General features: G+C 42.1%; 1 protein-coding gene across 1 annotated transcript in view; it reads left to right on the forward strand.

Moving 5' to 3' along the window:
- CRYBG1 (crystallin beta-gamma domain containing 1) overlaps positions 1–22,557 on the forward strand; it is a 341,387-nt gene that overhangs the window by 287,785 nt on the left and 31,045 nt on the right. Inside the window, 6 exon segments of the mRNA XM_068233359.1 lie at positions 3,251–3,390; positions 6,888–6,918; positions 6,920–7,015; positions 8,067–8,159; positions 14,800–14,951; positions 18,480–18,606. Of these exon segments, the coding sequence (XP_068089460.1) occupies positions 3,251–3,390; positions 6,888–6,918; positions 6,920–7,015; positions 8,067–8,159; positions 14,800–14,951; positions 18,480–18,606 (639 nt within the window).

The following is a 22,557-nucleotide window of genomic DNA, read 5'->3' on the forward strand; positions in this document are numbered from 1 at the left end:
GACCAATCGACCGATTTGCGGCCGATTTAGATCGTTTTCAATCGATCTGGCAGGGTGGAAAATCTAGGTCGATCTGTTGAGATTGCTTATCCTTTTGCATTGGCCCTAATAGCAATCTCATGGCAAAAAAATGCCATCAGATCGATTTTCAATAGATTTCAAACTGAAATCTATTGGAAATCTGTTCCTAGTAATAAATGTTCCTAAACACATCAGATGGATCAGAAATCTATCTGATGACCTATCTGCTGCTAATCTAACGAGTGTATGGCCACCTTAAGCCTGCTCTCTTTTAGTCAAGGAAGACTTATGAAAGCTGATTTCATACTTTGGCCTCTATGGGTTACAGGATAGCTCTTTGTACTGTATTATTAAAGTCTCAAGTGAGTTCAAGGAAAAATGTCAGAACAGGAATAGGGAAGGAGCAATTGCTGGCTCTTTAGAAATGTACCTGTACATTTTCCCTGACTGTTGTGCTGATTACTGCCTTTAGTATTGTGCTGGAAATGAGTATACAGATCAGGTGTCCTGAGGCCACTGTCTGCATGCTTATTGTAATTTGGAGACTAACTAATCAGCATGACGATTAGGCAATTAGCAAGCTTTACAAGGGGTTAAATATGACAACTTCTCTATTCCTGCTACACTAAGGGCTCTCTCACTTTGCGTATTGGAGCTAACTCATAACTCCTTTTGGAGGAGCCATGAGTTAGCTCCGATACGCGTGAGCTGTTTTATGCTGTTTGTCTACATTGCTTAATAAAAATTGGACTTTTAATCCACGGCTGGTGCAATGGGATTCTTCTCTTCTACGATACATATGGCTTGCTGGGGTCCTGCTCCCGACCTAGGAGTGGAGTGGTTGTAGCGACCTGCCCTGTTTCATCTTTGATTATTGGTTGAAATGTTTTAAATAGAGGCAATAATCAGCAATGCATTGTAACTGCATTACTGATATGAGCTCTGCTTTAAAATACTAGTATGTGACAGCCAGGTACATTAAGTTTATTGCAAAATGTACAGACGAGCAAGGCACAAAACATGAACTAATGCAAATTTACGATCATGTGCAATGACAGAATAGAAGACTGAACTATAGAGTTAATGTTTCTAGTGCACAAAAAGCAAAGTACAGTATAGTTCTTCAGTATGCCTGTGGAGTAAAGTGAGTCAGATTCAGAAGTAAAGCACATAGGAATAACTTGCACTTCCTGTTTATGGGTTGTAAAGTCTTTGTTTTGGTTACCAATGCACAGTTATAGACCCATAAACCAGCAAATCAGAAATGTAAGGTTAAATCAAAGTAGAACTATTGTTCTGTTCCCTCTATATATTTTTTCAATATAGATACATTTACCATTGTGTATTATTATTATTATTATTATTATTATTTTAAAACCTTTTATGTTTATATAAGAACAAATTGTATAGGGACTTGGCATCAGGCACATTTTCCCAGTATGTTTGCAGGATCTGCTTCATATTTGAGTCATACAGGTACCATGAAGCAGAACCGAGCAATATAAATTGATTATATGATGATGAAAGTATGGAATCAGCAGTTGCCTCCAGTAAAAACTGGCATCGAATTTTTAGCAGTCACAAATTTTGAAGCATATGTAATAACAAAGTAAAATTACTTTTTTTTTTCTCCTTGTAGCTATCACTTGCAGTAAATATTAGTGATGTGACAGGTTTTGGATTAGTACTGTACATTTCCTCATGGCAGAGGCCTATTCAAAGGTACCAGCCGTCCTTCCTTCTCACATGTACACTATTTTGGTAATGTTACTGTGCTACTGCCATTCAGGAAACCTTTAGAATCCCCCATGAGCAGATGTACTAGTCTGTAAAAGGCTGAGTTGTCAGATTAATACACAATCAAATAATACACACTCAAATCATATTGTTATGATTATTATGACCATCACCTACCGTATTTTTGAAATAAAAGACACACAGCCAATAAAAGAATGCACTTGTTGAGCACAAACTTTGTGGGTACTGTATATAAGGCGATATTATAACAAGTTACAAGTATAGCAGCAGAAGCGGTCATGAGTAAAGAAATATGTGATTTATCAGATATTGAAGAAGGCATAAAAATCAACTATAGAGCCAAGTACAGTAGCATTTCAGAAGAGTCTTGAGTTTGTGAGCTGTTCACAGGTTGCTATTTTTATAGTGTAGTATTAAAAGATGAGTGGCGCCTTTTAAATGACTTAAAATAGTAATTGTGGGGCAGTACAAGCATTCAGTGTGAGAGTTGAATGTCCTCTGTGCAGGTTGGTCCATACCTGTGCAGTGAACACTGTTGCAAATGGGTTCTGGAGCACACAACAGACGTCTATAACAGACGTCTATATCCATGCTCACTAGGGTTCATCACAAACTTTACCCAATCAAACACATTTGGAAGCAGTTTGATTAGCATATTCGATGATTAGATCCACCACAACTCATCCACCAGCAGCTTTTGGACACACTGCACTCTGCAGGAACTCCATCCAGCACCTTGATGAGTCACTACCACAACATCTGGCTGATGTCTGTGCTGCCAGATGTGGTTACTCTAGATATGAACAGGACATCCTAATAATGTGATTTGACTGTGTTCTACCGTACCTTCTGTCAGTGGGAAAGACACGAGAAAAAAGGACAAAGGGACGAAAATCATATACAATGCATTTCCCACTGGAACAAATCTACCGTATCTTTACTGTATCATACAAAAAAGGAAACCCGAACAGGAAGACATTTTTTGATGGTATGATAAAGATACTGTTTTGCACCGATGCTCTTCTGATAAACCTGCCCGAATAATACTTGTTTTCTTTGTATGTATTTTGACTGGCAGGTGGCCAGTGGCAGAAGCATATCACTTACATACATAGAACATTTTACTAAACTTGGTTGAGTATTCGAAAATACATAAGACATTGTAATATGATTCCCTTTGCAGAGCACTCCTTTACTTCCTTGTTCTTAACCAGAGTAATAGTCTTTTCTTCCGCCTACTGACAGTCTCTTCTCCACACCCTTACTTTAGAATGATAACTATTTAGAAAGTGTTCTAGAAAGTAACAGTAAAAAGAAATGTGTGTGCTCAAATCACAGATTTCTCAGTGTAATTATAACTCATGACTAATAGCCAAAACTATCCTGTATATCTTCAGAATGCATTATACTGGATGAAGAGTCCTGTGTTTATAGCAAAGACACTAATGTGGAAACATTCATGTTTTATTAGGATTACAGAGTTTGCCAAATTGACCTGTTCACAGATCCAGGCGGTTTAGGAGTCATGACCTCATACTTTGATGATACAGAGGAGGTGCAGGTGTATGGAAAGCTACAGAGAACTTGCTCAATTAAAGTACACTGTGGAGTGTAAGTAGCAGAATTTATAGAACTCTGATAAGCTGGCTATATACAGTATTGGGTGTCTTGTAACCACAGGTAAGTTATGTACACACAATAGACTTTCTTAAAGGGAACTCGAGATGAGAATAATATGGAAGCTGCCATATTTATTTCCTTTTAAGCAATACCAGTTGCCTGACTGCCCTGCTGGTCCTCTGCCTCTAATACTTTCAACCATAGATCGTGAACAAGCATGCAGCAGGTCGGGGGTTTCTGACAATATTGTCAGAACTGACAAGATTAACTGCATGCTTGTTTCTGGTGTAATTCAGTTCACTACTGCAGCCTAATAGATCAGTATGACTGCCAGGCAACTAGTATTGTTTAAAAGTAAATAAATATGGCAGCCTCCATTATCACTCTCTCACCTCGGGTTCACTTTAACCAGAAAATGTCATCCCTGGTAATTTTAGGTGTCACTCTACTGTGACTATAGTTTAAGCTTGTGAGCAATGATATGTTCAGGACCTGACATTTCCTGAAAATATCTTCACTCACATTTGTTTAACATTCCAAGTCTTAAAATCATTAGAGGTTCTCACAGTGTTTCCAAGCTCCCCAGAACTCAGAAATCACTGTGTAGAGTATGGCGGTACCTCAAAGATGGTCAGAAGGTGTCCATAAATAATAATGGTAAAAAATTGTATAACTCTCTTCTCCTGGCATGCTCGATAGGCCACCCTGCAGTGTTAGGGAGTCTTGCCCAAGGACTCCTTACTGAATGGGTACTAACCAGAATTCAAACCCCTTAACCAGTACAGTTTGCAGCCACTTAAAGGGATACTGTAGGGGGGTCGGGGGAAAATGAGTTGAACTTACCCAGGGCTTCGAATGGTCCCCCGCAGACATCCTGCGCCCGCGCAGCCACTCACTGATGCTCTGGCCCCACCTCCGGTTCACTTCTGGAATTTCAGACTTTAAAGTCTGAAAACCACTGCGCCTGCATTGCCATGTCCTCAATCCCACTGATGTCGCCAGGAGCGTACTGCGTAGACACAGACCATACTGGGCATGTGCAGTATGCTCCTGGTGACATCAGCGGGATCGAGGACACGGCAACGCAGGCGCAGTGGCTTTCAGACTTTAAAGTCTGAAATTCCAGAAGTGAACCGGAGGCGGGGCCAGAGCATCGGTGAGTGGCTGCGTGGGCACAGGATGTCTGCGGGGGACCATTAGAAGCCCCGGGTAAGTTCAACTCATTTTCCCCAGACCCCCCTACAGTATCCCTTTAAACCCTAGTGAATATGTGGATGACTTGAGCTCACTGACAGGAATACTCCTCAGTGTTCTCCCAGAATTTTTTTTTTCCAGCCGGGTGGCATGAAAAAGTAGCCAGGTGGAGGGGGGAATGCAGGCTGGTGCAACTCTGCTTACAGCATAGGAGGAGGTTGAGCCAGCTGGGTGTTCACCAAAATTAGCCGGGTGGAGCACCTGGCTAAAAGAGCCTGGGAAGAACACTGCTCCTATTAGTGATTTGCACTATGACATTCATAGTCTACAGTCATCAGCACAGAGGAGAGGAATAATGACATAATGTTGATAGACCCCAAGCACACCTGAGCCATATCATGGTCCCCCATCGAGATGAGTGGCTATGGCAACATACATTAATATACTACAACAGAGTGCATGAAATGGAAGGAGGAGAAGACAGGTCACCACACACAGATGCAGAGCTTAGAGGAAACATGGCCCGGACAATTTCAAACACGCTATTAGAAATACCAATACCCATCCTGCACAATCTTGTGATTAGAGTTCAAGACAAGGGCTGGAATACTCACAAGCAACTTTCAAGAAGGCTCTGTCTTTGATGCTGCTCTGCACAAGTGACGGGAGGCAGGTTGGGGCTAAACGGGACCCCTCAATTGCTCATGGGCCCTGTTTATAGTTACTTTGCCCACTACTTTGCTAGAACATTTACAGTTTCCATACAATGTTTAATGCTATATCTTGCATACTAATGTAGACAATTACATTCTCAGAAATGTCTTAGCAATATCCATAGACAAATTAGGATTGCAACCATCACAAATAAATATATGTTTATAATCATTGTATCAACGCTGGTAAAAAAGGCAGCAAATGGTTCTGGAGAGAGAGAATTGTGTCTGGCGATGTTAAAAAAAAAAAAAAAATCAATAAAGAGATAGCTGTTCTATGGACATTACTTGATAAAATACTATTCATAATGGTAACTTGGTTACTAAAACATTTTTTTTAATCTAAGCAGATTTGACCAGTTGTAGCCTTTGAAGCAGCTATGCTGCCTCCCTGGCATTATGATTATTTCTAGATTTAGGGTCTAAAAGCTGTGCAATTTTTTTCACAAGCTTTTAGACCCTAAAAACAAGAACAAAAACATACCTCAGAGAGGTCTGCAGCAGCTCCTGCATGAAACTCACTCAGGCACAGGATTACCACCCTCTTTTGCGACTTTCCCATCCCGAGCCTGACTCGGGAATTACGCTAAGGTGGGTGGTTAACCTACTGAATTTACATTGCGACTCGAGTCTGGAAAAAATCAGAATTACATTTAGCTATAATTGATTTATTTCTTATATGCAAATAGGTTGTTACTAAATACAACATCATAAAATAACGAAGACATCAGGACTAACATCAGGACAGGGGTTGACAAAGCAATGATCTGAGCTGTGTGGTGTCATTTTATCATCTTAAATTGTTTAACCCGGCTGGATCCTCAAAAGTTAAGTCTATAGTATCCAACCCATGGGAAGCCCAGGTGCACTGTGAGAACTTCCGAATGACGGTAAGACTAAGAATGTTAAACAAATGGCATAGTCAAGCATCTGGCATCAGTTTGGGACTCCAGTGAGAAGATTTTCCTTTGCCCAATGTACTGATAGCCAGCTAGTGTAATGACAACAAAATGTTTTTGGATTTATCCCAGCAGAATCAAGTTACATGTGTTTCATTTCCCAAGGAATGCATGTTCCAAAACGGTACATGCTGGATCAGTTACTACATTTATATATCTAAAGCTGGCAGTCCAGAAGGTGGGGAAAATTTATATTGAAGGCTGTCTATTTCATTAAGAAAAATGTTGACTTTCCCCCTATAGTTGTCAGATGACTTCTTTACATGAACTGCTTCTGCTACTGCAAGGAAACTGGTCCAATGAACAGCACATCTGCCACTGCTGACCTCAAGTGGTAAGTGTGAGTGGTTCATGTAAACAAGGTGCCCAGCAAACCACAGTAACTGGAAGTTAGTCGTTTGCATATTCTGTACATACATATAAAAATACAGGAGCTGTTTTGTAAGCAGTGCTTCTGCCACACAGTAATAACTTGTAGCAAGCAGGTAAATGTAGAAGCTGATTAACATGTTACGTATGTGACAATGCATAAAGTAGTTGGCAGTAAATATATTTAATTTCTGTTATTTAATATCTGGTTCAGAATTCACTACTTGACTACTATGCATTCCCTTAAATTTAGATGGCTGATCTATGAGGAATCTGGATTTCAAGGGGGTACCATTTATACTGGAGGCAGGAGAATACCCTGACCTGTCATTTTGGAATACTCAAGAAGCTTACATTGGATCAGTCAGACCTTTAAAAATGGTAATGTCATGGAGCATAAAATAACACCACATATTTGCTTGTGGCTTGGTAGTAGAGATGATCAAATTCTCCAGTTGGCAAAATATAATGGGAATTGTAAGTGACATATTATTGGGTGATTGATTTGTACATCTCTGATAGACTGCTTATAAACATATGACTGTGTAGTATAAAACAAAGTTTTTTATTCACGTAGCATCTATTGACGTAGCAAGTATATTAGTTTCACAGTTTCATTCGAACATGATGATTTTGCCTGTAGGAGAAATGATTGGGGAAAACAGATAATCACTTCTATTATCACATTACAGCAAGCAAAACCAGGCAGTTCCCATATCAATCGTCTGATGTCAGTAATGACATTGTCATCTCTTCTTATTGGCGATTGTAAGTTGCTGAAAACTGATTTGTTTCGGATTTATTACTTTTAATTTGAAGTGGTAATACTACTTCATTCTAGCTACCACTAGTATTTTGTGTTTATAAATTGGACTCTGTGGACTGACCCTTGACAGGTCTCCAAACTTCACCAGCAGTGTGTGTGGGGAACAAGAGCTCAGAGTCACATTTCTACTTTCAATGGAAACAAAATCCTATTTTGAAAATCAAATAAAGAACGTGTGCTGCTTTATCATGCATGGCAAGCTGTGTACACTCTGTAAATGAGCAGGCACATGCTTGTTCATGTAGGCACAAAAACTACTGGATTTGGATATTCCTTTACAAACCTCAAGAAATGACACATCTGGAAAGAAAGGTGTAAATGCTGTAGATTTTATTACTCTTCCTGTCCTACTAGGTCATTGATTTTTTTAAGTAATCTTTCTGTAAAGCTGCATCACGTCACGATACAAACATGCTTGCTATCATAATGGAATAGGAGAAATCCTAGAAATCACTAGCCTTGAAAAAGTCATGGGTTCATTATTTGACATTTATAGGACAGGTTACTCATTAATTGCAGACTCCGTTCCCTAATAGTGTTTGCTTTCACAAAGTGGCTCATTTGCTGTTAATAAACCATAAGCATGATATACTGTCGTCTCACTAGCTGCATGAATCTGTATTGAACGTCATTTTATTTAATTCTATTCATCTTTTATACAGGGAAGTCGCAAAGTTGGAAATCCTTAATGAACCAAAGGTAAGTCTATGGTTGTTGTAACTTCAAGTGCACAGCTAATGAATTATGCAAGACAGGGGTAACATTTCCTTGTCGCCAGTTCTGTCCTCTTTGTTCAGACAATCTATTCTTTTTAGATGTAAACACACACATTTGTATTGCCAGTGACCTGGAGAACTATCAGAGCTAAACAAAGGTCATATTCCCAAACTTTTTTTTTTTTTTTCTCCCTACAAAAAATAACTGTTAGCGGGTGTCATACAAAGTATTCTGCCTGAATTTTAATTTTTTTTTTTTTTATAACATATTTGAGTTTTTCCAAATATTTTCTAACATACAACACGTACATAACATTATGCAACACAAGTAACCCCCCCCCTCCCCCCCCCCCCCCCCCACACACACACAAAGACATACACACACACAGTTTTCCCTCAGTCTCTTCGAGTCAGCCCTCCCCGCCCCCCACCCTACAGTGCATATACAGCAACTGTGTCATATCTCCATTTGGTGTAAAGACTATACAGTTAGATCAGATATCAATATTAAAGGTTCTTAACTACTTTTTCCAAACCTTATAGAATTTCTTTACAGAGCCATGATTTTCATATACATTTTTGTAGACTGGTATATCAAGATTTACAGAAGATTTAAATTCAGCAATGGAGGGTGCTTCCGGCTTTTTCCACGCAAGAGCGATTGCTCTCCTAGCAAAGAAGAGCAAGAGCTTTGCGGGATGTACTTTTTTGTCACTAAGAGTGGTGTCCCCAAAGTGGTTGAGTAACATAGTAACAGCTGTAAAAGAGACCTGTGGGCCAATCACTTCTGTTAGTAAGTCATGCACCTGTGACCAGAAACTGCTTGATCCACCAACATTCCCCAAAAAATGTGGAAGAACCCTGCTCCCCCCTATTCTGCCTGAATTCTGTTTCAATATTTTTTTATTGAATTTTGTCATAAAAAGTTTAACAAGCAAGATTGCATTTTCGGTGCAAATCATCAGACAGTGAGACAAGGGGGGTATTAACAGTAAAAGCAAGAATAATCACAGTATAGATTCAAGTAGTCTAGCCAATAGCTTCACAAATTACACGCTATATCAGCAAATGAACCCATAATCCAATACCGCCTTTATCTCAAGATCTTGTCGGCTCTTGGTGGGCCAGAGCTCAGTCTCCACTTTTGTGGAGAGTAGGACTTGCCCATAGATAAAGAGGAATCAAGAAGATAGGGAAAAGAGCGAAGAAGGAAGAAAGAAGAAAAAGGGAGGGAGAGAATCTGATCATCCATTGGGGTCTATAGTCTATCTTTGATAATTATCTGTTCAGGGTAGACCAATAAACAATCTCCAGGGGTCCCATGTTTGGCCTTGTCTTCGAGTTGACTAGCCATCTGTTCTTGAATCAGAAGGCTGTCCCCCTATTCTTGACTTCCTCGAAGGACACAAATTGCGTCCTCCATGCTTTAGCAATCGTCGCAATAAAATGGGCTAGAATGTTCTGAGTTTTGGTAAGGGAGTCTACTTTGTGATGCAATAAAGCTTACCAGGGGTCCCTGGAGATTGTTTTGCCAACAGTGCAGATAAAAGTCTGTACACCCTTCCTCAGAATCTAGATAACATGGGGCACGACCAAAAAAGTGTGCAGCATATCTCCTCTCGCCTCACATCCTCGGAAGCACCTGCCTGAATTTGAGGTGGCTAAATGTGAAAGCCTGGCAGGGACCCAATACCACCTAAATCAGGGGTCTCAAACTCGCGGGCCCGCGGGCCATTTGCGGCCCGCGATACAATATTTTGTGGCCCCAGGGCCCCAGAGCTTGTAGGGGCCCCCAGTGGCTACAAGAGGAAAAAAAAATTTTTCAAATCGGCCTTATAGTTTTTGAGAAAATCGATTTTAAAGTTGCAAAGGAAAAAAATACACATTTAAAAACCCCGCCGACTTTAATGGTTAATAGCAAATCCACCTTAAATGCTAGAAACCCTAAATTTGCAGGATATGTTAAGGAGATCATTAGGAATAAGAGGAAAAAACACAATTTTTCAAAAAGACCTTATAGTTTTTGAGAAAATCGATTTTAAAGTTTCGAAGGAAAATAGTATACTTTTAAATGCGGTAAATGTCACTTTTAGTAGCAAACCTAACGGTAGTGTAATTTTACATGTATCAAAAGAAAGAGCAATACATTTCCAGACAGGGTTTCCAGGGGGTCCATACGCAGCCGCAGCGCTTTGGCCAGGGATCGCTATACAGCCGCAATATTGCTGTATGAAGATTCCTGGCATTTTTTCCTATTTTCCCATTTATTTATTTTTATGTTTAGAGTGTGGGAATTTTTTTTTTTTTAAATTATGTGGGGTCCCCCTCCTGAAACTTTTTAACCCCTTTGTCCCCCATGCAGGCTGGGGTAGCCAGAATGTCGAGCTCCGACCGATTGGGGCTTTCACACCCTGACTATATCAGCTGCAAAAAAGGTCCCTTAATGCCGATTTTTGTTCCAGGTATCTGTTGGGGGGGGGGGGGGGGGGGGAGGGCAGGTTTATTTTGCTCTGGGGCCCCATTGCCGGCAAAAGCAAAAGAGACACGGAAGCAAACTATATTTGCCCATTTTACCTTATAGTTTGCTTCAGTGCTCTCAAGTAGTCCGCCGCATCCCCGCCGCTAAACAAGGGCTGCAGACCCCCAAATCCCCCGCGCAAACATCCACGACTGCGCTGAGGGGCAGAGCTTCCAGCTGTAGCTCTGCCCCTCCTGACGTCAATCGCCGAATGGATCGCCGCCTCTCCTCCGCCCCTCTCTGTGAAGGAAGAGTGAGAGGGGCGGCAGAGGCGGCGATCCGCCGCGATTGACGTCAGGAGGGGCAGAGCTGCAGCTGAAAGCTCTTCCCCCTCCAGGAAATGCTGGCGGATTGCCCCCCGCGGGGCGATTTGGGGGCTCTGCAGCCCTCGTTTTTGCGGCGGGGACACGTGAACTCCCTTATGCGGCCCCAGCCTCATCCTGACTTTGCCTCCTGCGGCCCCCGGGTAAATTGAGTTTGAGACCCCTGACCTAAATAGGACTTTGTAGGCTGATTCAATCATCATCAAATTTAGAGAAAGTTTTGGGACGATAGCCCATACTTTTCCCCATTCCTCTTTGGTTTTGTTATTTTTCAGGTCTAATTCCCATCTAGTCACATATTTATGCTGAAAGGATTGTGGCGGATCATTCAGCAAAGCGTATAATTCAGAAATTATACCCTTTGAGAAGGGGTTCTTATCACAGACACGTTCAAAACCAGTGAGAGGGAGGGGGAATTGTGTTTGAGCAGGAGAAAGGGTTTGCAACCAATGTCTCAGTTGTGTGTATCGGAACCATTCTCCCGCCGGGATATGGTATTTTGTTTGAAGATCTTCCCACGTTAGAATCCCTGTCCCCTCCTACCAAAGATTGTACTTGTTCCAGGCCATTGTTTCTCCACAATTTAAAGCTGAGTGAGTTTTCATGCCCTGGGGGGAAATTTAGGATTATTGATAAATGATAGGAGTGGTAAAGTAGGTGACATCAATTTTCGGGAGTACCTAACATTGTCCCATATGGTCAAGCAGTGCTGCAATATTTTACTTAAGTTTCGTGGACGCAAAGGTTTATGAAGCCACATTGGGGTCTGAACCGATTGGGGAGCTGAGGGCAGTATATCAAAGATAATCCATGTCGGCATTCTAGTTCCCTTATAGAGATCAATCAAGTGTACTAATTGAGCTGCGTAATAATAATAACATAAATTTGGAACACCCAGACCCCCGTCTCGTTTATGTGCATATAAAGTTGACCTAGGGATTCAAGGGCGTGATCCGGCCCAGATAAACTTAGATAATCTTCCCTGAAGCATCCTAAGAAAATGGGGAGGAACACGCACAGGAAGCATCCTAAAATAATAAAGAACCTTTGGCAATAAGGTCATCTTTATGGAGTTTATCCGGCCCAGCCAAGAGAGGTTATAGGTAAACCATTGATGCAGCAACTGGGATATAGTCTTGACCAGAGGGTAGTAGTTATACTGGAATAGAGTTTGATAGGATGAGGTCAGGTTTATGCCTAGGTATTCCAGGGTCAGCATTGGCCAGGTAAACGAAAAAAATAGATTTAAGAGATTGGAATGTTTGGGTAGATAAAGTTATATTTAGGGCCTTGGACTTTCCCACATTGATTTGCAAACCAGAAATATTAGAAAAACCTTCCAGTAATGCCAATAATTCTGGTATGGAGCTTTCAGGAAGGGATATAAACAGTAGCAAGTCGTCCGCAAATAAATTTAATTTATGATGTACTCCTGCGCACTCAAGTCCTGAGATGCTGGAGTTTTGTCTGATTGCTTGAGCTAAAGGTTCGATTGCCAGTATAAATAAAATGGGCGATAACGGGCACCCTTGCCGGGTCCCTCGGCCTATCGTAAAAATTGGGGAGGAATAACCAGAATAGTGTATACTAGCCGTCGGTCGAGAATACAAGACTTTGATCCATTCAATGAAGGAAACTCCAAAGCCCCATTTGGTAAGAACCTTAAATAGGTAATCCCAGGAGACTGTGTCAAAGGCCTTATATATGTCTAAGGAAAGACACAGCCCTGGGACTTTCCTTCCTCTGAACGATTCGATAACTTGTATTGCTCTTAAAATCGCGTCTGAAGCTTGACGACCTGGCACAAAGCCGACCAGGTCTTTGTGTACAATATCTGCTAGAAATAGGTTTGTTCTGGTTGCCAAAATCTTGCCTAATAGCTTATCATCTATATTTATTAAGGAGATTGGCCTAAACTGGGTCGGGTCGAGGGGTTCTTGGTCTGATTTAGGGAGCATTGTGATGCCTGCTTGTAAAGAGCTAACATGCGGGGGAGAGCCTTTTTTATATGTATTAAAAAGAGACACCAAGAGAGGGGTCAATACTGCTGAGAACTTTTTATAGAACAGACCTGAGAACCCATGTGGGCCTGGTGTTTTGGATATCTTCAAAGATTTGATGGCCTCTTGAACCTCCTCGGAGGTGATGTCTCTGTTTAATAAGTCTGTCCAGTCTGTTGAGATGGTAGGAAGGTGTATGGTCTCAAGGAAATTGTCAATATCCGGGCCGTTAGAGAGGGGCTGTTGTGTATATAACTTGCTGAGAAAGTCATAAAAGCTGGAGGTTATTTTATTAGGGTCTGAGGTGATTCTCCCTTGTGTAGTCGGTACAGTCAGTGTTGGAGGCTTGTAAACTCTATTCTTAAGTTTGTTGGCCAGCAGGGTGTGGGGTTTATTCTGCCTGAATTCTGATGACTTCACAATAAAGACAAAACAAACAAACACAAATGGGTTATACTTCTTAATTTCATCCTAAGATTACATGTTTTATTTTTTTCCACACACACCTGGTAACAATGCAGGTTTATGACAAGAAGCATGTATTTTCTGTGTGTCAGGTATATTTGCAATGCTGACAGCATTTATTACACATACGGTGAAGCATAACACCACTAGCTATGTCACACTGGCGCTGAGCTAAGAACATATTCACAAGTGGACTTTGCTTTTCACCCATTTTTTGTACAGTGTACTGTACATGCTCCTATATACAAATATTATCTGTATACTCTGTCTGTAAATGGCATGTACATCACCAGTATGATCTGGAATGCATTCTTTTGGATTCTTAAAATACTGCCAAAGCTATAATTCTGTCATATTTGGTCCTGTTCATCATCACAGGATGCCCTGCCTTTTCCTCTAACCATAGAAGAAGCCGGCACCATCATCTGTATTAAATGCTCTTTTATTCTTCCAAAGCGTAAATACAGCAGTCCAAAATAGCGATGTTTCGAAGCTAACGCTTCTTTCTCAAGCTAGCGGACCGGATGGGGAACTACACAGCTGTCCCTGTGATAGGACCATTCAAAGTGGGGTCCTGCCACTCTCTCACCCTGCCTGGCTAACTATAGTGGCGAGTCTGTCCCCATTGCCGGCCAGTGTGCGGACATCACGAATGGGGACGGACTCGCCGCTATAGTCAGCCGGGCAGCGTGGGGTCGGTCTCGCCGCTATAGTCAGCCGGGCAGGGTGAGAGAGTGGCAGGACCCCACTTTGAATGACCCTATCACAGGGACAACTGTGTAGTTTCCCATCAGGTCCACTAGGCAGGACCTGTGTTCATTGGTTGAGAGCTCAGCAGCAAACCGATTGGCTGTTCCGCGTCCATGTTGGGTATATAAGGCAAACTTTTGTCAGTGTTTGTTTGTTATGCACAGCAGAGCTTGAGAAAGAAGTATTAGCTTCGAAACGTCGCTATTTTGGACTGCTGTATTTATATTTATTTATGTATTTGGAAGAATAAAAGAGCATTTAATACAGATGGTGCCGGCTTCTTCTATGGTTTGGCTACTGTAATCGGGAGTGTTGTTGGATTGGCCAAGGCACAACGCTATTACATTATAGGGGCGTGCTCCCACTACCTTTTTTCTACAAGATACTGCTTTTTCCTCTAAAATCCTCATTCTTTATATCATTTATTGGAATGTGAGGTGCTTCCAGAAGAGTGAAGCTTTTGTGTACCACCAAGACAGTCACATTTTTTTAGCCCTTTTTGATCCTTCCAACATTCCCTTTAAAGCATGCGTACTGATGAGGCAGTTTGTGTTTTTATTATGCCAGATAATAATTTTCGAGAAGCCCATGTTTGAAGGACAACAAGCAGAGCTGGACAAAGAGACCATGACATTTAAGAATCTGGAAATTGCCAAAGGATCAGAAGAACCTGCACTTCCCTTTACCACTGTTGGGTCCATGAGAGTTCTCAGTGGATTGTAAGTTTAACCTTTCTTGATAGGTCAATCCTCTTTCTAGTTTGTCTCTGTGCCTCCTCTTCTTACAATGGTGCTATGGGTTTATTGTCTGCAATTGTAACTCCCACCATATATTATCTGGATGGGTTTTAGCTCAGGTAAATGATCATTATCTGACCGATATCAATTGGTACCGCCATGAACTGATCAGTATCCCATCAGATGTCAGCAGGTATCTGATGGAATATTCGTCTGATCTCTGCCATCACTGAAGCTGGCCATACACACGTAGATTGCCACCCAATGTGATTATGATCTGAGTTTGATCCGAGAGGGATTGAATCCCTCCATTCAGTGCACACACAATTTTAATGTATTTCACTATGAAATCTATGATCAATACAATGCAAGGCTATGGACCATTAAACTTCTGCTCCCCTGCAGCATCTGATTGCCAGAAATTCTCTATCTAGTGCAACTGTAATAGGAATCTTTTTTTGCCGCATGTTGATTGATATTACGATCACTGTGGCATGAAGTGCTATAGATTTCTGTCACATTCGATCAGAGTGATCTAATCTGCCAGGGAATATCCATGTGTATGGACTGCTTTACTCTGTACTGCTCAATGCAGTACAAAGCTATGGGAAACTTTACTTAAAGGAATACTATCGATGTATGCATTTATTTTTAAATGCTGTATGTTGTAGCACACATTAGGACAAGTACTAGGAGCAATTTGATTCCTCACACAGCTGTTCCTCTCAGCTGTAAAATCCTCCGTCAGTTTTGGCGTCCGTTTTGGATACAATATGTATCTAAATACTGACTGCTACCAGAGGGCTAGACCATGTCTCTGCACAGGGGAGTTGCTATCAACTCCTCAGTTTATAGTTTAATTATCACCTTGCTGAAAGAATCTTATTGATATGGTGGTAAGGGGTTAAAGATTCTAGCAATGTGTGTTTATTATCTTTGATTCTCTTGACTGATAAAGATACTAATAATGCTAATTGTAAACAGTGGTCTGCCCCTCTCAGCAGCTTGTAAAGTGGATGCAGCCTGGAGTGAATCATCACAAGCAGGCAGCCAGGCAAGCAGTCTGAGTGTAAACACAGACTAGTGTTATAGCTAGTTATGTTCCAGCAATATTACAGCTCATTTAGTTACCTGTTACCACCTCAGAGCAGCCTATTTCTCCTCATGTCTCCTCCATGCTGTGAGTGACACAGTGAAATATATTTGTGAGCTGTGTGAGAAAATAATTTTTAAGCAGAAATAGAGGGAGAGAGACCTGGGTGAATACATAAAGTGCCCCTAGCACTAGTGGTAATGTGTACACTTATATAGAGTATTAAAAAAAAAAGTCGTTTCAACCGATAGTATTCCTTTAAGTGCCGCATTTGCCCACTATTAACACCACACACACATAGGGCCTGATTCACAAAGCTGTTCTGTTAAATTATCTCACCTTACTTACTAACTCACAATTTATCTCTCCTTAAATGACTTAAAGGAGTCATCAGGGGAAAAAGTCTAAAATAAGTGGTACTTACCGGGGGCTTCCTCCAGCTCCAAGCTCCCAGGACGTCCCTCGCCGCAGCTCTGTCCGCAGCCGTTCGCCGAGCGGCGCTGTCAATCACCGCCACGTCGGCCGGAGTGGAGGTCGCTCTGACGTCATCGCCGGGGACCGGGACGGACCTTCAGAGAACGGCTGCGGGCAGAGCTGCGGCGAGGGACGTCCTGGGAGCTTGGAGCTGGAGGAAGCCCCCGGTAAGTACCACTTATTTTAGACTTTTTCCCATGATGACTCCTTTAACTCAAGATTTTGCTCTCCTTAACTGACTTAAAGAGACACTGAAGCGGAAAAAAATATGATATAATAATTTGTATGTGTAGTACAGCTAATAAATAATACATTAGCAGCAGACACACAAGTCTAATATTGTTTCCAGTACAGGAAGAGTTAAGAAACACCAGTTGTTATTTATGCAAAAGAGCCATTGAGCTCCATGACTTTCAAAGTCACAGAGAGCTCTGTGTTCTGAAGCTTATTATCTAAACTGTCAGTCACTGTATTGTTTTTTCTTCAGCAGAGGACAGGTCAATAGTTCACTGGCCTGCTCTGTAAAATCATTTAGACTGCTGAGTAGTGTGTAAACTGCAAATATTAGAGAATAATGCAATGTTATAAAAAACATTATATAACTGAAAATAAAAATGAGAATATTTTCTTTGCTACCGATTTTCTAGTAATTTTCCATACTACACAACCAATTCATTATATCATATTTTTTTTCCGCTTCAGTGTCTTTTTAACTCATTGTTTAGCTCTCCTTATCTAACTTAACTCAAAATGTACCTCTGCTTAACTGACTTATATCATGGTTTAGCTCTCTTTAGCTGACTTAATTCATTGTATAACTCTCCTTAAAGGGATACTGTAGGGGGGGTTGGGGGAAAATGAGCTGAACTTACCCGGGGCTTCTAATGGTCCCCCGCAGACATCCTGTGTTGGCGCAGCCACTCACCGATGCTCCGGCCCCGCCTCCGGTTCACTTCTGGAATTTCTGACTTTAAAGTCAGAAAACCACTGCGCCTGCGTTGCCGTGTCCTCGCTCCCGCTGATGTCACCAGGAGTGTACTGCGCAGACACAGACCATACTGGGCCTGCGCTGTGCGCTTTTGATGACATCAGCGGGATCGAGGACACGGCAACGCAGGCGCAGTGGTTTTCTGACTTTAAAGTCAGAAATTCCAGAAGTGAACCGGAGGCGGGGCCGGAGCATTGGGGAGTGGCTACACCAACACAGGATGTCTGCGGGGGACCGTTAGAAGCCCCGGGTAAGTTCAACTCATTTTCCCCCGACCCCCCTACAGTATCCCTTTAACTGACTTGAATCATGGTTTAGCTCTTCTTATCTATTTATCTCATGAATTATTTCTCCTTATTTATCTCTTGCATTAGCACTCCTTACAGTTAAGGGGAAAAATAAGTAACCTTTGCGAATCAATCCCATAGGGCTTTATGCACAAAACTGCAGTAATATTGCTGTGCACAGACTGCACACGGCAATATTACCCTTACTTCCAGCAGCGTGTACTGAAAAATACGCTGTTAGCATGACTGCAGAACGAGGAGTAGACCGCATGGCTCCCCCTGGGAAATTATACATTTTTACAGTCGTGATCGATTAGAAGAGGGGATAGCAATGGGGTTGTGCTTTTCCTGCCTTTCCTGTGTCTGGTAGTCACACAGATATTTGCCTACCATCACATTTATGTGTGGTGTCCAAGAATACAAGCTGTATTGTTGGCTGTCCATAGGTGCCAGCTGTCTCTCACTTGAGAAGGGTGAGACATCTAACCACCCTGAAATTCTTTGCAGCATGGCTGGAACCCACAGTGATTTCCTCCATGTGCTGTGGCCTGTCACATAATTGCTTCCATTTCTCCACACAGTGTGTTTTTTACTGTGTATGGCCTCTATTTCTGTGTGTGTGTTGGAGATGTCTGCTAATGTTTAGTGATTGCTTTATGTGTTTGCAGGTGGGTTGGCTATGAGAAGCCTGGATATGAAGGGCACCAGTATTTGCTGGAGGAAGGCGATTATGAAGAGTGGAATCAGTGGGGTGGCTACAATGGACTGTTGCAGTCATTGCGCCCAATTTTATCTGTAAGTGGCTGCTAATTAACAAAAAATATTTTTATTTTTTATGTGTATACCAATTTCATCCAGTTTATGTAAATTTAAGGGGACCCTAAGCTCAGGCCAAAATCACAGTTTGATTTCCTCCAGCCCCCCCCCCCCCTTCCCCCCCCCCCCTCCCCAAAGCTCGCTAGGTCCCTCTGCGTCCTCCTGGCTCCTCTCTTGGTCCCACTGGCGGCTCCGTTAATTGGAGACTTCGGCCTGAAGCCGACCGTGTGCGCCCCCACTGGGTACGTTTTTTTTAAGACTAAATTGCGCATGCGCAGGGCTCGCACACCGGTTGCCGTGATGACTCTGGTCATGTGCGTCTGGTAAGTGCATGGGCAACTTTAGTCCGAAGCCGGCAATTAACAGGGCCGCCAGTGGGACCAGAAGAGGAGCCAGGGGGACACCGGGGGACCTCGTGGCCTCCGAGGGGCTGGAGGAAATCCCAGGTAAGTCCAAATTGCGATTTTAGCCTGAGCTGTGTCCCTTTAATTCTAAAACAGTGGAACCCTGATCACTTTTGTTTACTATCCAACTGTGCTTTAACACACAACAAAAACGGCAGTATTTAGGAGTCCTAAGATGCCTGAACCCCCATAATCTAGCAGATGTCACAGACTCCGCCGCAAATCATGATCACAAACGCACAGAGATGCAATTGTGATTTTTTTTTTCCTATTAATTTATCTATCGAAAGTGATCTGCAAAGTGCACACAGTGGAAAACGAGTGTTAAGGTGGTCATTAACGGCACAATCCCCCGGAGGATTGATTGTTTCTGATCATCGTTCTGATAGATTAGAAACAATTATTCGTGCCCACTAACACATGAAGATCTGTTAGCCAATTTGATCAAATTGAAGGGATTGATCTGAAAAACGGATTGATTTCATTAATTTGATCAAATTTGGTAGCATGTTTTTGGCTGTCAGTAGGCACGACCGACCGCTTCTAAACTATTGTTTCCGATCAGTCACATCGATAATTGGAAACGATTGATTTTCCCTGGGATTGTATCTTTAATGGCCTCCTTTAGAAAAAGATCATAATGGATTTGTTTTTTCTGGTATAATAGTCCGGTTACCCTAAACCTCACCACATAAACACATTTTCCCACTAGTAGAGCTTTGCATTAGTGTAAAATCTCACTGGCTAATGTGACACATGAAGAGGAAGCATATGTTTCCCTCTCTTGCAGGATCTGCTTATTAATAGCATTGAAGATTGTGTTTTTGTGAGTTGCTGAGAGAGCAAATTGACTCCTGGGGTGCATTATTCAATTTTTAACGTTGTTGTGTTATGTTCCTCAGTGCTTCCCTAGAAACTGCAGGCAAGGGGAGGAAACTAATAGTGCACAATAGCTGACTGGTATTTGCCCTCAGTTCCTAGGAACATTACAAGCAGCACATTGGATGTGCTTTCGAGGTTGTATTACGTCTTAGCCATCAATAAAAATGCACTTTGCAAAGCTGTGTAAAAAATAAAAATAATGCAGGATGTTTCAGCTTCCTGTGTCCTCGGTCGACACAGTATTTTGCTGTGAGACAAATCTGTAACTCTGTGATCTCTAATTCAATTCTATGTGGCAAGATGTTAGACTAAAATACTAAGGAATGCACGTGAGTGTCTGGGGTATGACTGAATATGTGCAGATAGTTCTGGGGACTTTCAGAAGGTGTAACAGAAATCTTCAGCAGCTTTTGCTTCAGAGATAAATCTGTTAATGCCCAGCGAAAGGAGGCAGCTTGGGAAGAAAGCAAATGGTGCACAATATTTTTCCATTTCACCATAAGTGAGCACTAAGTTGGGTTAGCCATCCAAAAGCACTGCAGTAAAATGCAAAGCCTTGCTTTGCTTTTTGTTGAGAAAATAATGGAGGGCAGCAGTTTTGAAAATTGGAAGAGAGACCTTTTCATGACATAGTATGTTAAAGGCTCGTACACACGTCTGATTTTCGCAAATGACCCGTCGTTTGGACGTCCAAACGACCGGTCGTTCGGACGTCAAATCGGGCATGTGTACAGTCTGTCGTTCAGCTGATAAGATCGCTCAAGTCCAGTCTTATCAGCTGAACGACAGACTGTACACACTCCCGATTTGACGTCCAAATGACTGGTCGCTTGTGAAAATCAGATGTGTGTATGTACCTTAACTCCAAAGAGGAACATTACCCCTTAAGGTGCGTCCACACGCACTACCGCAGCCAACGATACCGCATGCAAATTCCCTATTAAATACATTGTATGCAATTCGCATAGCAGTATGCAAATTCTGATGGCTCTGCCGTGCAGATTTTTTTCTGCACAGAAAAACGCAAAGGAATCCTGACAAGTGAAAACAGTCCCATCCACTTGTATTGGCTATCTGAATTTGCATGCGTAAAACGCATGCAAATTCGCGATAGTGGAAACAGGCCCTGAAGGTAATTGACAACATTTCAGATTCTCTTGTAATTATCTTGTTTTTAACTAATTGCTGTTCAAACAAAGCAGAAAAGGTTTTCGGCCTCCCTCTGAATACAGCAGCAGCTTTTCTGTATTGTTTACATATCTCTGTAAGCTTTAACACAATCTGATAAGTGTGACTGGCAATTTAGTTTGTAAGTGAACTAGAAATTTCAATTATTATCCCTATCCAGTAACTTGGAAACCAATAATATGTTTTTTTCTCATTCGTTGTATGTTGTGTTTAATACATTGAAATTAACCTAGGCTTGAGATGAAATTTGAGTTTCATCCCACATTTAGAGCTCTTTCACACGGGCAGCTGACAAATGTCAACTGCTCTCCTGCACTGGCCAGGCACTTGTTATCACCTGGTACCTGCGCTGTACAGGCGACCCCCCCACATGGAGTGAGATCTAAGCGCTGCCACAGCCACGCTCAGACTCCACATGTTGTGTTCCTCCGCCACCCAGTAATGCCACCGCGTGTAATCGATTGACACGCGTGGTATTACATCCGCTGCTATTTGGCTGCATTTAAATTGCACCCGAACTGCACTGGCGGGCGGCAGAAAGGAGGCTGAACTGCGTCACCAATGCGCAGTTCTGACGCCTGTGTGAAAGGGGTTTGAGTGTGTTTAAAGAAAGTTAAATGAGTACTGCATGTTTGCTTTTAACTTTGGCTTAAAATACAAACATTAAAAAATTGAGTTTTCATTATCCTGTACTGGGCTTGATTCACTAACCGGTGCTAAGTGTTAGCACCGCAGTGCTGAGCGGATTTTTAAGCGCTAAGTAGCTGTGCGCGCAAAATGGTGTGCGCAAATTTTTGCGCGCCCAAAGATTAGCGGTGCACGCGAAACGCCGCACCCGATGCCCCCCGAAATGGCGCATTGGGTGCGTCCTAAACGTCGCACCGATGCGTCGTTTAGGGCATAGGTTCTCAACGTGTGGTACGCGTACCCCAGGGGGTACTTCTGAGGGTTCTAGGGGGTACTCGGGCTTGATATACTTAAACAAAAATAACAAATTTAGGGTTTTAGAAAAATGATAAATCTTATTTAAACAGCACCAAATTAGTATTTTAGCTAATTAAAAGCAATTGTAAATGCTTGGAAATGGTTTAGAACCAATTATAATGTACTACGATTAAATATATATTTGTCAAGGTGTACGTGTGATAATGTTTACCATGCTAGGGGGTACTTGGTGAGTACAGGGTTTTAAAGGGGTACATACCAATAAAATGTTGAGAAACACTGGTTTAGGGCACACCCAATGCGCCGTTTGGGGGGCACCGAGTCTGACATTATGCAGTGCTAATCTTTGCGCTCGCAAAGTTTTGCGCAAAACTTTGCGCACAATCTGTTGAAGCTTTGTGCGTGCTAACTACTTAGCACCCTAGTTAGCAAGCCCAAAGCCTTAACCTCCTTGGCGGTAACGTTCGGGGTAAGCCGCACAGGAGGTTTTCTCAGGCCCTGCTGGGCCAAT

The sequence above is a fragment of the Hyperolius riggenbachi genome, chromosome 4, assembly GCF_040937935.1.
Source record: "Hyperolius riggenbachi isolate aHypRig1 chromosome 4, aHypRig1.pri, whole genome shotgun sequence".
NCBI lineage: Eukaryota > Metazoa > Chordata > Amphibia > Anura > Hyperoliidae > Hyperolius > Hyperolius riggenbachi.